We start from the raw sequence: 13,776 nt of genomic DNA on the forward strand, positions 1-13,776 counted from the left end.
GCCTCTCATGTGAACGCATGCATGGTAAATAAGGAACGTAGAATTGTGCTCTAGGTGTTATTTTGATCGTTGCCTTTGTTTTTTTTTGTTTGGAGCTGAAAGCCTCCCCCCACGACACACTTTTACCACTTTAATTGGACCCCCTTTAACAATTAATTCTGTCTCCGGGCGGTTATTCGAAGGCACAGTTTGTCCATGGTGGGTTTTTTTTTATTTTAAGTGAAGGCCCCGGGCGTGACTGGCTGTGGACCCTTTTTATTTTTGAAGTGCTGTGGGCTCCATGCTGCAGTGTCTGTTGGTACCGCAGAGCTCCGGAGGGCAGGGCCGGCAGCCGACATTAATAAAGATATACAACAATGGCGATGAAACAAGGGGAAAAGGGAGGACTGTGGAAGGTATCGTTTGTTGCTCCAGTATCACTTCAGCTTCACGCTGCTCCACTCGTCGCTGCACTCCGGGTTGCAGAGGATAAATCTGCCAGGTTCGGCTCATAAACGCAGATCAGATGTCCGTTCCACAGAGTAAGTGATGTCAAAAGGCACCTCTGTTTAATAACCCGCAGCGGCATTTGATGTCAGCTGCAGAAATGACACTCGGATATGACTTTTTTTTTTTTTTTTTTGTGTGTGTGTGTATCATGGCCTTGTCAGTCTCCATCATATCTCCGCTACGTGTTAAACGCTGGGCCGGGAACAGAAGACAGCTGAGTGATTTAATTACATTTTAGATCCACACAGTGTAGTATAGATGCAGAATTAAAAGAAGCTCCTGTACAGAAACAGGAGATCACATAGAAAGAGACGCTCACAGCACTTCAAAAGAAGTGAGATCTAAAACGTCCCCTCTGATTTGCACCTGTTCAGATTAGGAGCGTCATGTGACGACTACGGGATATATGACCAGACATGGTCTCTTTTCCGTTCTATTAAAGCTATGAAATTCATGTACTTATGTACTATGTACATGTAATATGAAATTCATGTATTTATGTTAATTAATGTACATGCTATCAGGTCACACAGAGTAATTGTTTTAGAAATTGTGCAAGTACAGTTTCATATGTATTATTACAAGCAATTGAACTTGGGCTCTAGCTTAATGAAAGAACATTTTGAGGTATTTTCATCATTTCATGCTTTACAGATTTTGTGGACGCATACAAAATGTTCTCAATATCTATTATCTATGTTTATGTAATAAGCTTCATCAATGTATATATTTTATTACTTCCATTCTTTTTTAATTTAAAAGCCCACGTGTTTCCCTTTCCCATATGAAGGGGTCATCTCGCATCTATGGGAATCACACAAGGACCTGGGACCTACAGGTTTCATGAAAATAGTCAGATGATATGTTGAGTGCAGCAGGTATTTGAATATCTTATAGTTCTATAGACTCAACTACTGTTTTCTTCCATAAGACAGTTTAAATGCACTGGATCTACAATAAAATCCATCAAGGTATGAGTGTGTGGTTTGTATCATTTATCACTATACTTGTCGTACGATCCATCATCAGAAACCCTCAAACCCACCTGCCATTTATATTCTACATTTTAGAGTAGAGTTTTAGAATAATGTGACAAAATTAATTCTTCCCTGGTAATGAATGGTTATTAGCCGGGAATGAAATTCAGAGTGAAGTGCAAGGCCTACAGAGCCCAGGAGAGCAGGTTTCGCTCAAATTTACACGCTGCGAGACCCTGACCCGTCTCTTATTCGGGGTGGGCTTTCATCCGGGGGTTCCTTCTGGGATCGACAAAACAAACACAACTTTAATGAAACACTTTTTTTTTTTTTCTTCTGAGTTCAGGTCCCAATTACAAGTGAAGTGGCTGGAACATGAATATGAGCATTCCGGATGTGTTAGCAGTAAGAAGGAGAAATGGCGGCGGCGGTAATAACGAAGGAGCAGCGCAGTAATGGATTTAGCCCAACACGGTTTTAACGAGTTTCGCTCTGACCCTGCCGAACAGAGCTGCGTCGCGGAGCCGGGACATATGGCCAGCCCTCTGCAGGCTTGGAAAATGATTAGCATTCCGGTGCACGCCGCCTGCTCGCCCCCCCCCCCCCCCCCTCATTCTTCTTCATTATTGCCATCTCGCACGGATCCCGGCATCTGAGGCGAGATAGCTTGTCAAGAGCGAGGCCGATGTAAATTCGCCGCCTTCTCTGCCTGGTCTGTGCAGGCCGGCCGTTTAACACACAGCGGCTTTAGCGACGGTCGTCTGTGAGCACGCCGATGATGTTCGGGGCTGAAATCTATCATCCGCCGGGCCAGTTACTGCCCAGCAGGCCCATGATTGGATTGGCGCGACTCTGCCCAATGCAGCTGCATTTTTAAATCACGCTGCGTATTTCTGAAGCGTTCACGGCCCAGCAGGAGCAACTGATGTATCGGAACAGCGGCGAGATTCAATACCGAGAGCTAAAGATGAAATAACTTCAAATGATGGCGGTTCCAGACGAGGCCATCAGGAAGCCGACCTGGTGCGTTTAAACTGATTTCAGTGTCTGTACTATATATTCACACATCCTGTATTATTCACCTGAAAGAAAAACCAAGCATGCATGTTAAATTAGTACAGATGAAGATCTGAGAGAACTCGAGAGTGCTTGATATGTTGAATAATAGGTATGCACTGAAATATAGGTTTTAAATCAGGGCGATAAAAAGGAGTGATTCAACATCCTTAATTGACATTGATTATCTGCATCCCTATTTATGTTTGCACTTATGAATACTTCATTACTGATTTGTTACTTACATTATTGAAGGCTAGTTCTTAAATTTGTATGAGAACAGCTAAAAGACTAAAGAGTTCAATTACTTTTTCAGAATAAAGATTTCTTTGTTTCCCTGGAGCGAAGCCCTCCAAACAACAACAACAAAATCGATAAAGGCCGAGAATTTGAGAATTGGTGCATCCCAATTGAATAGATAAATAAAACAACCAAAGGCAGGTTCTTGTGACTGTGCGCCAGGATTGGTTGAGAGATTGGTCTAACTCTTTTTACCGGCCACAGCATAAAGTGACCACCTACATGAGTACAGATTGAAAGAAGTTGCATAGCCGCAACCAAAATCAGTTAGAGATAGAACTGCTTTAGACTCTGGAAGCTAATTCCATCCTGCCATCTTTAGATAACGTTTGCGTCTGAAGTGAGAAGGCTTTTGCATGAGCTGTCATATCTCAGACAGAGAGTAAAGATCCGGCAGCAGCAGTAGCCCTAAATGCCTCTGACCCTCTTGAAGGGTTGCGGAATTTTGCCGGCTCAAATTTGAGGTTGAGCGTGCAGTTCCCGACCTCCTGCTTGTGAAGTACGGAAACCTCTGCTAAAATGCTATGGAGTTCATGTTGTCTGAGTGAAAATGGAATAAATGGGTTTTCTCTCCCTCGCGGTCACACCAGGTCTCTCGGCCTGCTTTGGAAAGCAGGGAAACAAAAACAGCTTTAATGAAACATGTCCTGGCCTCGTTTTAGAGGCTAGGTGCTAATTACATTGCAATGAAATCGTATGAATTAAATCTTTTCAACATCTGAGTGAATATTTCAGATTCTTCCTTTATTGTCGTCACGTTGTGAAAGTTTGTGAACCCTGACTGGAGGAGTAACTTTTTGGTAAGGAGGGCTTGATTAACCCGGCTGGGAATGAGAGACTGTCCTTGTTGTTCAGATTTAATTGAGATATTTTATAAGAGCTCGATAAAGAGGTTTTCACCTTTAGGTTATCCTTCCTTCAAGGAAACGGCTCTGGAGAGGGGTTCATCGGCTTAATGAACCAGCCATCAGGATGAAAAAGAGACTTGTCCGAACTCTGCGATCTGGCGGGGCTTCTGTAATCTATTAAGAAGATAAGCAGCGGCTGGAGATCTCTCCATCAAACATGGAGGAGTACGCCATCCTCTCTACCCTTCCGTCGCATCTCTCCTCGCATCTTAGCAGTTTCTGTGTGTTTAATGGACCCACGGGTCAGAATGCAATTATTTTATTCGAACCGGGTGGTCGTCAACAAACCTTGGTTTGGATGAGAGAGCATCTTCAGAAGTACGACATTGCATGTCTTGCCATTCGTCAGTGGCCAGTTGGTGATTGGTCCTGCACCTAAACTGCATTTGGCCAGCAGTGGTCCTTGGCTAGGGATTTGGCTCTAGATCAATGGTGCACAGCCATTAAAAGGCAGGTGTAACTAATAAAGTGGCCAGTAAGTGAGTCAGGTTTGATCATGTTGTATTCTGTTCTCCTGGATGAGCACATTGAGAAGTCAGTCCCATGGGCGTCAGCGGTCAACTCTCTTCTGCCCTCTGAAATTCTCCATGAGATGGGATTTCATTTAATTTATCACAAATTGTCTTTTTTTTCCCTCAATGACTCACTGTGGAACTTTTCTGGAATGCACTTGGTATTGTTTTTATGTACTGAATTGCAAGGTAATAATGAATTTGGTCTCTGGTGTGTCCTAAAAATGTCAAATTCACTACAATGTTGCAAAGCAGCATGACTGTATGTGTGTGTGTGTGTGTGTGTGTGCGTGTGTGTGTGTTTGAGAAAGCCATCTCTAAATGCATGTGGGTGTCTTTAAGTAAATTCAAGCAGGATTTAATGGTCATTTCCAGAGCTACGCAGCACATAATGATGCGGGAGAATGCTCCTTTAGAACCATGATGCAACGCAAAATGACACAAATGCTACACAGGGTGCTACAGATAAAATACACTACAAGTGTAAACATTTACAGGCAATGCAGCTGACGTTGTGTGCAGAAATGACTTGGTTTCATAAAATGAGTGCTGGTTCATGTGTGACACAGATGAGGTTGTAATACATTGTTGAAGTGTGTAATATTATTGTGTTTACTGTCTGTGTGCCTACAGTATTGCATTGTCCCTGTCGGCGCTAACCACCCCCTGCTATGCTTCCTCAGTAGGGAGTCCTAAACCCAACCAGACAAGCTGGACCACTCCCAATCTCCTCACAGATTTTTTTTTTTATTTCTTTTTTCACACCCAGACCTCAGCTCCAAAAATTCCAGAATCCTCCACTGACCCCATCCCCTGCCGCCCAGCTCTCGTTATGAAGACATTGAGTGAGCCAGAAACTGGCGTTTATGCTGGGAAAAAAATTGCAAATTTACTTCTGTCAGACTGGTAAAGTGGTTGCTGAAAACACTCTGCTGGGGGAGATTGCGTTCGGGGAGACATCGCTTATTTTTAGACGCAGAATTTCAGTGCCACATTAAAATTCCCATTCTCCACATATCACAGGTTGGGTCCAGTCACCCGTCGTGGGACTCAAGCTCACAACCTTTGCATTGGGTTCAGTAAATGGGCCGGGGGTCACATGGTACGGACGCTCATTTGACCTTCAGCCTCTAAACCCGCAACAGGCCCCCAGTAACACAGGCGGTGCTGATGTTGCAGTTACCTGTTATTGTCTCTCCCAGTTACATTATTTTTATGCTCCCCGGAGTCTGAGGCCACAGCTCTTCATCACTGTAATTACCGTTCAGGACACTTCCCTGATTTTTTATTTTTTTCCCCTTCCGTTCCACTGGGTCAGTGTGCTGCTGTTCACACACTTTGTGTACAGACACACTCGCACACACGGCCAACTCCATTATCTCAACACAGATAGATCACAAGTTCTGTCAATACGCCTCCCTATGGAAATGACCTCTGGCCCGATGAGTGTGACCACAGTCAGGTTTTAGAGAGACAGTTACCAAGTTTCGGGACCTGCGGGAGGAAATCTTTCCACTGTTTCCTCGACATTTATTGATGTTTAAAACTAGAAATGGATCTCCAATGTATTCTAGTATTTATGGAATGTTGCATTTTTTATTACAGAAATGACAAATTGAGTCCGTTTTACAAGATTCTGAAGTGATTGCAATCATCGGTTGTTAACAAAAAAGTATTAAAACATGGATGCTGCATCTTTTTTTGCGGCTACCTGGCTCCAATAAGGATAATAGCCGAATAATAGCCTAAGGATGTGTGGTGTCATCTGGGAATGAACAGCCTGACATCAAATATCTGACATTGACTACTCTCAAATCTACTGTACAGACTTTCGCTCCAAACATAGCGGTGGGACTTTGCATCTTCTCAGTCACAACATAAATATGGGTTGGTCCAGATAACAAAATTAACCTAATAATGTACAGCAGTATATGTAACATGTGGGTATGGGCATTTTTTCACCATTTTACAGTATACTGTTGTCTGCTCTCTTGGTTGGGATTCTGGGTCTTATACGAATGACGGATTTGCAAATTGCAAAAACTGCAGAATGCATTTCCATACAGATTGTTCATTTATCTTCCCTGACATCGCATAAATCTAATTGCAGAAAAAGCTTTTCAGTAAGGAATTAACTTGTCTTTGCACCATTTAAAATGTTAACACATCTATTTAGTCACAGTTTGCTGAGCAACCATGGGAAAAAGCGTTGTGTTTGCATCCATCCAACATTCATCCTCTCATTAGCAGTCATCCTCACTGCTCACTGGCTCGTGTTCACGTCAGCCCACTGACTCACAACCTCTTGTTTTAATGCCTGGTCCAGGGGGGGATCAGTTTAGGTTTCTTTTGGAATGTTCCTGAAGTAGTCTCTTTCTCTCTCTCTCTCTCTCTCTCTCTCTCTGAAGACATTCTGTCAGCCTCTTCCTTTGATGTATGGATTCAGGCATTTTGTTCAAACGTCTGACCTTTTGAAATGATAATTTTTTTGGCCTCAGGTCGAATGTCCACCCTTAGCAGGAGAGGTCAAATCCCATGAACCCACTGTCAGAGTAGCTCCTGTCTGTCATGTTCACACCGCCACAATTATCTGGGATACAAATAAAAATTGGTATGTATAATATGTGTATCAGATCCTGCCTTGTGCAGACCAACATTTATTAGATTAATATCAGAGGTAAAATATATTCCATAGCCTTGAAACTGACGTCAGTTGTGTTTTTAGCACATTATTATGACTGCCAACACAATGATGAGCAGAAAAAGGGTTTATCACATTGTGATATAATGTTTGGAAGCTGTAAATTTTACCCATTAACACTGTGCTGCATTATTTAGATTTTTCTGTCAATAAATATGAAAAAAATATATATATATATTTATGAACCTTCACAATTAAAATAAAATCTGTTCTGGAATCAGATCACAGCCACTGTCTACATGCCAGATTTCTGACTGAAAGAAGAAACTCTAAATCAGTGCATTTGCATTCTTCTTTTTCCTTCACACATTTCTAATTTGAGGGCAGGCTCTGTGTAGGAGACATGGACCTCCAGAACCAGCATCTGTAATACCTTCATTTGCATATAATGTCTTACTTAAGAGCAGCCGCTACCAGAATGATAAAATAGTTCCTGCTGGGCTCGCCGAAGGCATCCAGTTCTGTCAGAAATGTGCAGAGTGGTTGTGTTTCATTGCATAGGAAAATGAATATGGATTTGATCTTAGCACCCCCGCGCCAAGGTTAGGCCAAGGTAACGGTTGGGTTTTGCTAATCACCTCTGCACTGGCTTTGCCATAAGACACACTGCTTCTCATAATTGCCGTTTTTGGCACCTTTTGGTGGGGGGGGGTGTAATTTTCCCCACTGCTGAACAGAGCTCAGGACATCAATCTTCATACATCAGTGTGAATTCTATATCATCGTTGCTGATCCAATTATAGATGCCTTTTAGCATGAGCTCTCTGCAGAGTATATGGTGTGCCGACAGTCCAGCCTGCTTTCTCTCTGGTCCTGTTCCAGGGGCAAGTTATGCCAAGCATACATCTTCTTTGGACAATATTGCACATTTGTGTGTTTGTGCACACATGCAGTGAATGTGCATGTGGATTTCTGCGTCTGTGTATGCAAATGTGTGTATGTATACATTAAAAATATGCAATAAGCATCAAATGTAAGGACAAATGACATTTAAGTGATTTGGTCCAGGCACAGAATATTCTTGTTGCACATGAAAAATTTTGCATGCATGTGTCAGCTCTTCTTCTGGCCTCCTCGTCTGTTTAATTACCGTGTGTTGAGTCGGTGTGGGCTCAGGTGCGTGTTATTATGGAGGTAATAAGGACTGGAACGGCTCCACCGGCCTCTCCCTGAGCTCCGGGCGCCCAGCACCACTCCTCATCCCTCCTCCTCCGCCCACCGCTCGCACTCGCCGTCAGCGCGTTTCATCTCGGCATTAGACGGGGCCATTCCACTTCATTTTACTGTGCACAAGCGTGCAGCTTCGCGGTATTCCTCTCCGCCCGTCATTTAATAATGCATTTCACCGCAAAGTCCCCCGGCTGCACACACAATAGATGTGTTCAGGTGTGGGTGATCTAACGCAGGTCCACACGTGGGGTGGCGGGGCTTGGCTTCCACCCGCGGCGGGCCCTATAAGCGGATCCAGGTGAGCTCCCGGACAAGCGTGCAAGGGCCAAAACGTGTCCCTTTTATTGCCTGTGACAGAAACAAGAAGAAACTGGCGCTAACAAAGTGCGCACACAGACCTAAACCATCTGATGTTTCTGGCAGCGTCCCTGTGCAATTACGAGCACGGCTGCGCTGCGATGACAGATCATCTGCTGTAGCGGTCCAGGAGAGCGCCGCATGGCACCTGGCAGAGCGCGCCGACCCCGCTACAGGACGCTATCCCATCACCAGCAGCTGTGGCGCATATGCAGCGTTCCCTTCAGAATGCAGACTGCAAAATCAGAAAAGCAACCTTTACATTTCAGCCATAAGCCACCCGAATTTAATCTGTCTATCTCTGAGCAACTCAAGGTCCACGTTAATGACGCCGAGCTGCTGCTGAGACGAACCAGCACGAAACGTGCCTCCACAGCCACTAACACCAAAACTGAGGGATCGTCAAATTATCATTATAATGGACATACACTGTGGACTATGACGCTGGACTAGTTGAAAACTACTCTTTACTGTCCAGCACCTTCAAACATTAACAGATTCTTTCTGGAGTTTGCCATGCTGGACTATTTAATACCAACCTTGCCCTTACACCTATTGGACTGTTTTTTTGGGCACATCGACACCAACCCTTCTCTGACACCTATTGCACACTCTCCCTACACTGGAAGGCGATCCCTTTCTGATTCACCCCTTTCCAAGTTTCCTCTCCTCCTAGTGTGCAGAAAGGGTCAAAGTGTGAGGCCTGTCAAAGCCCATTGAGATAAATTGAATGTGAGCTTTGGCTAAATAATAAAAACATGATGTTGTTACATGCACATGAAGTTTATTAGCATCACTAACATCATTCATTTCCTCAGCTGCCCCCCTTAGCAACATAGAGATGGACATGGCTGCATAATCCATGGTAAATACAGAATTAGACCTCAAAGGAGTCTTATTATAATTATAAAAGCCATAAGGTGCATGATATAATGCCCCGTGCACTACAGACCATTGCCTTGAGACACTCGTTTCCCTTCACAGACAGCTTTTTGTCCTCCATCGAATGATTCCATGCAACCCACTTCCCCACCCACCAACAGTGGGGCACCCAATCATCTCGCTGGTTGCCTCTTGGCATCGGCGGTTGCAATCAGGGGGATGAGTAATGGCTGGCCCTCGCTTGCATGTAGTGATCCCAGCTTTCTAATTACTCTTTCATTAACTCACTCAACCTTGGCGTATGCTGGCGCGCCACATCCTTGCCGCTTGCCTCCCGCGTCCCGCCGGCTGCTCTTTTGGGCTCCGCCATGTCGGTGATATTTAATAAGGCCGCGTTCCCTGCACACCTTTAAAAGTCATGTAACAAGCCGGGGTCTTATGAATATGATTAGAGCAGCGGACGTGTCCGAATGGGCATGTGTATGACTGGTAAGTAAAATATGAGCAGCATGCACATCTACTCAACAGCCCAGCATAAATCCATTCCCACTTGTCCCTATGGAGATGTGCAGACTAATTTGATATATTAGAGTGCTGGTGTGGTAATAGTATATTGTAATTGGGCTTTTTATCCCTCAGAAATGTTAAATTAACGATAAGTCCTTGAGTCTTAGCCAGTGAAATGAGCACCAGGCTAGAGTAGCTGTAGGAAGCCAGCGACAATGATAGCATTACAGGATTAGCCTGTCGTTTATAGGGTTGCAGAATTGGAGGCCTGCTACATGTATGCATGGATTAATGTTTTTCCGCGTTATGATGGATTTCCGTCAACTGAGTTCATTAAAGACCTTCACAGACCGAACGCGTAGAGCGTGGTGCTGCATTCTGAATCCCATTGTTTTCTATGGGATGTACGCCTGTCCCGTGGTGTGCAAAGTGGCAAGCTATATGGCCAGATGCGAGGGAAAATTAGCCTCTGCAGTCTCCTCAGTCAAAGTTGAATATTGTTGAACTTTGACCTCTAAGCGTTGTGATGCACCCAATAGAAACAATGCATCGAAGCGGGTGCTCAGACCAAGACGCAGAAGGGGTTGATTATAGTGGTGATTCTGAGTTCATTATAGCAATTTAATTTGGCTGTGTCCACGACAGAACGGCGTATGCTGGAGAACAATGTTGGATACTGTAGGTCTGCCAGGTGTGTTTTGACCATGAGCGTTGCTTGTTGGCAGTGTAGAAATACCATGTGATACCTGCAGACCTATTTTTCAATAATGAGGTATAGATATAAAACACATTATGTGTTGCGATTGTGAGGGTGGTGGTAAGTAAGGACATTAACCACGCCTACTTTTTAAATCAGATTATTGTTATTTTTTTTATTTATCTATTTATATGACATGTAGACACCTTCATCTGCACTCAGCAGCTGTAGATTCAGAAAAGCAGAAATAATGCTGTCATGCCCAGACGCATTATCAATAGGAAATTTGGGTCATGACAAGTTGTTGAATAGTTATGTGCATAACATGTGCATTTGGTGTGTCTTCAAGATGTCTGGGTGGGAGACACTGAAACAGCTAAAACACGTTTTCTTATGTTCATATGTTCATATGTTGCTATTGCTTTAGTGGTATGCCTGGGTTCTTCAGACATTTTAAATCAAAATGCAGACTTCTGAAACACTCTCTAGATTGCTCATCTGGGGTTCTGAAAACTGATAGTAGAATTAATTTGCTGGTAGCTTCTGCATGAGTTTTGCCACAGAACAGACTAGTAGCTACAATGACAGCATGAGATGTTCGCAAACCATGTGTGTGATTGAATATAGAGATACTCAAGGTAAACTAATACTCCAAGGAAAAAAATATGTGTACTTCAGTAAGAAGTGATGGTCCAAAGTGCCTTCAAACGTTCTTACATGCCAAAAATGAAAGTACAGTGATTTATTATGGCTCTAATGTCCTATTATCATTTTTGACTCTTGCTTAATTAACTCAGTTTAGATGAAAACACTGTAATGTCACTCTAGGCACACCAATCTTTTAATAGAATGTCATAAATTACTCTGACACTGCCTATTAATATGATCATGAGCACAAAACTACCATTGGTAGGAGTTTAATCAGGAGTATAAGTTTTAAAAACTTGAATGAAACACGTAGTATTTAGTGTATACTATTTATGTTACGATAGGTATAGAGACAGAAAGACTTTTGCACTCATTGAATTTTGCTCTATTTTTCTTTCCATCCCTTGGCCCGACCTGGTTTGTGGGTTGGTTTGAGCTTCATCTCTCCGTATGCAGCTCCAAGAGCCAGCATGTGCTTTCATGATTTATACAAAACTCCCTGACTCTGGGCTGGGTGGGGCCCTGTGCTGTGAGTGTGTGGTGTCCCACAGGTGAGCAGCATCACACCATATTATCTCTCCACCCACAAACCCTCCTGCCAGCTCCTCTCAGGACTTCAAAAGCTCCCTTTACACACGACTCAGCCTCCAGCAGCGAGCTGGAGAAGAGAACTTGTGGCTGAGGAGGCTGCCCAGAACCCCCAGGTCCATCAGACGTCCTTGCATTGACCCCAGAGAACCTCCTGTTAACCATCAATAGACAGATGTCTGTCCGGACTGTCCAAGAATCTCCACTGTAGCAGGTGGGCCCACAGGGGCCGGTGCCTTTAGCAGGGGGAGATCGGTATCAGTCGCTGAAAATATCTCCACCATTAGGGACAGTGGGGACATGATGACTGTTTGGCATGTCATCTTCAGCAGGAGAGGCTGGTACACTCGGGGCAGTGTTCAGCTTGGGAGAAGGTGGGGTGTGAAGGATGGATGTAAATAGCCTTCTTTGGTGTGTGAAGTAATTTTTTTTTTCAGAAAAATGTGATTATACCATTTTGGTTCTCGGAATCCAAAGTTTGGTCCTTAAATGTGCTTTTGATTGTACTTCATGTTTGATACAGTTGTGTGCACAATGTGTGCCATTAATTAAATTAAAAACATCCATTGTCACTTTGAATTAATAACTTCCACGATTGTATTATAAAAGTGCAGCATTAATTTTGAGAAGAAATCTAAAAAAACAAAAACATTTCATGCTGTTCCATACCTTTTTGAGAAATAACGATGTATTGAGCGCGGCAGTGTACTAGAAGCTTGGTGAATTGTAATGGCCGATCGGTCGAGTTTTATCTTCATTTTGGGGTCTGGTTTATGCTGAATAGGAGGACTGTTGTCCATCACACGCATGCACTATCCTCCCTATTCTTTGAGTGGCGTTTCTGTGACGACGATTTGGGGATTTAATATGTGAGGGATCAGTAGAGCTTCATATCCCAACAAAGGCTCTGAAACGTTTTTTAATCAAAAATGCTAACAAATACCATTTGGGGTATTATGTATAAACATCAGAAGGTTTCCATTAAAAACAGAGATAAAGCTGGCAATGAATTCCCTTTTATCACTTGTCACACATGCATGGATGTCAGGGGTGACGCCTGCGTTTGATTGTGAATGCATGGAACAGATAGAGCTGTTCCCATGATGCTGGGTAGCTCATGGGTGGTCCCAAACTGGTAACTGGCTAATTGGATTATGCACCAATAAAATGTAATGCCTTTGATGAGCTCTCCTTGACTCCCAAAGGTAAAAAAAAGAACACAAAAATCTCTGTAACAACACATGTGCATGAATCCTGAATGGTGCCAACCAACGTTCTATGCAACGGCCCCAAGGCTGATTTATTAGAAGGTGCAGAAAAGAGGGCCACTGATCTGAGAAAGCGATAAGAACTACGCCCTGAATTAATTCTGCCTGCAAAGAGGGTTCTAGGTGTCAAAATAAAGTAAATTAACCCCGGGGTCATTCTTTTGAGCAGCCGCTCTGTCTGGTTCTTTTGTGTTTGGAGGAGAAAACATGTTTTTTAATGATTTCTGAAATCCCTCTGTTGTGTTTTTTCGTCCCTGTGCAGGTCGAGCGTGTCATATTCTGCGTCTTCCTGGAGACAGATTACAAGATCTACAAAGAGAAGATGTCAAATTACTTCTCTCAAGGTAAGAACTCGCACGGATGTTTTCTTGAACTTGCTAATTCTCTGCATTTGCATTATATTCTGGGCACTTTATTTGAATGTTTTTTATTGTGGTGGTGGACATCTTCTAGTGCTTCATCAGTGGTTATCCACTCCAGTTTCACACTATGTGGAGAATTTTCACATTCACTATTAGTTAAAAATATATATAAACCTTGTCTATGGAAACATTGGGGGTAGCAAGGAGGGTCCCGCCCAGGGCACCATGCAATCAAAAGGAAAAAAAAAACAAGCACCGTACCTTCCTGACTCCTCTGCACATGGTTGTCATCATCATGAGCATCCTTATGAGATGATTAAGTAACATGTGGTCAATATAGGGATTCTTTCATCT

General features: G+C 43.4%; 1 protein-coding gene across 4 annotated transcripts in view; it reads left to right on the forward strand.

Annotated features, from left to right (window-relative positions):
• The window catches only part of macrod2 (mono-ADP ribosylhydrolase 2), a 416,409-nt gene that overhangs the window by 361,912 nt on the left and 40,721 nt on the right, over window positions 1-13,776 (forward strand). For all 4 annotated transcript variants that reach the window (XM_028988161.1, XM_028988164.1, XM_028988162.1 and 1 more), the window contains exon 9: window positions 13,323-13,404. In XM_028988161.1, coding sequence (XP_028843994.1) covers window positions 13,323-13,404 — 82 coding nt within the window. The remainder of the gene's footprint in view (window positions 1-13,322; window positions 13,405-13,776) is intronic.

This window comes from Denticeps clupeoides, chromosome 8 (assembly GCF_900700375.1).
Source record: "Denticeps clupeoides chromosome 8, fDenClu1.1, whole genome shotgun sequence".
NCBI lineage: Eukaryota > Metazoa > Chordata > Actinopteri > Clupeiformes > Denticipitidae > Denticeps > Denticeps clupeoides.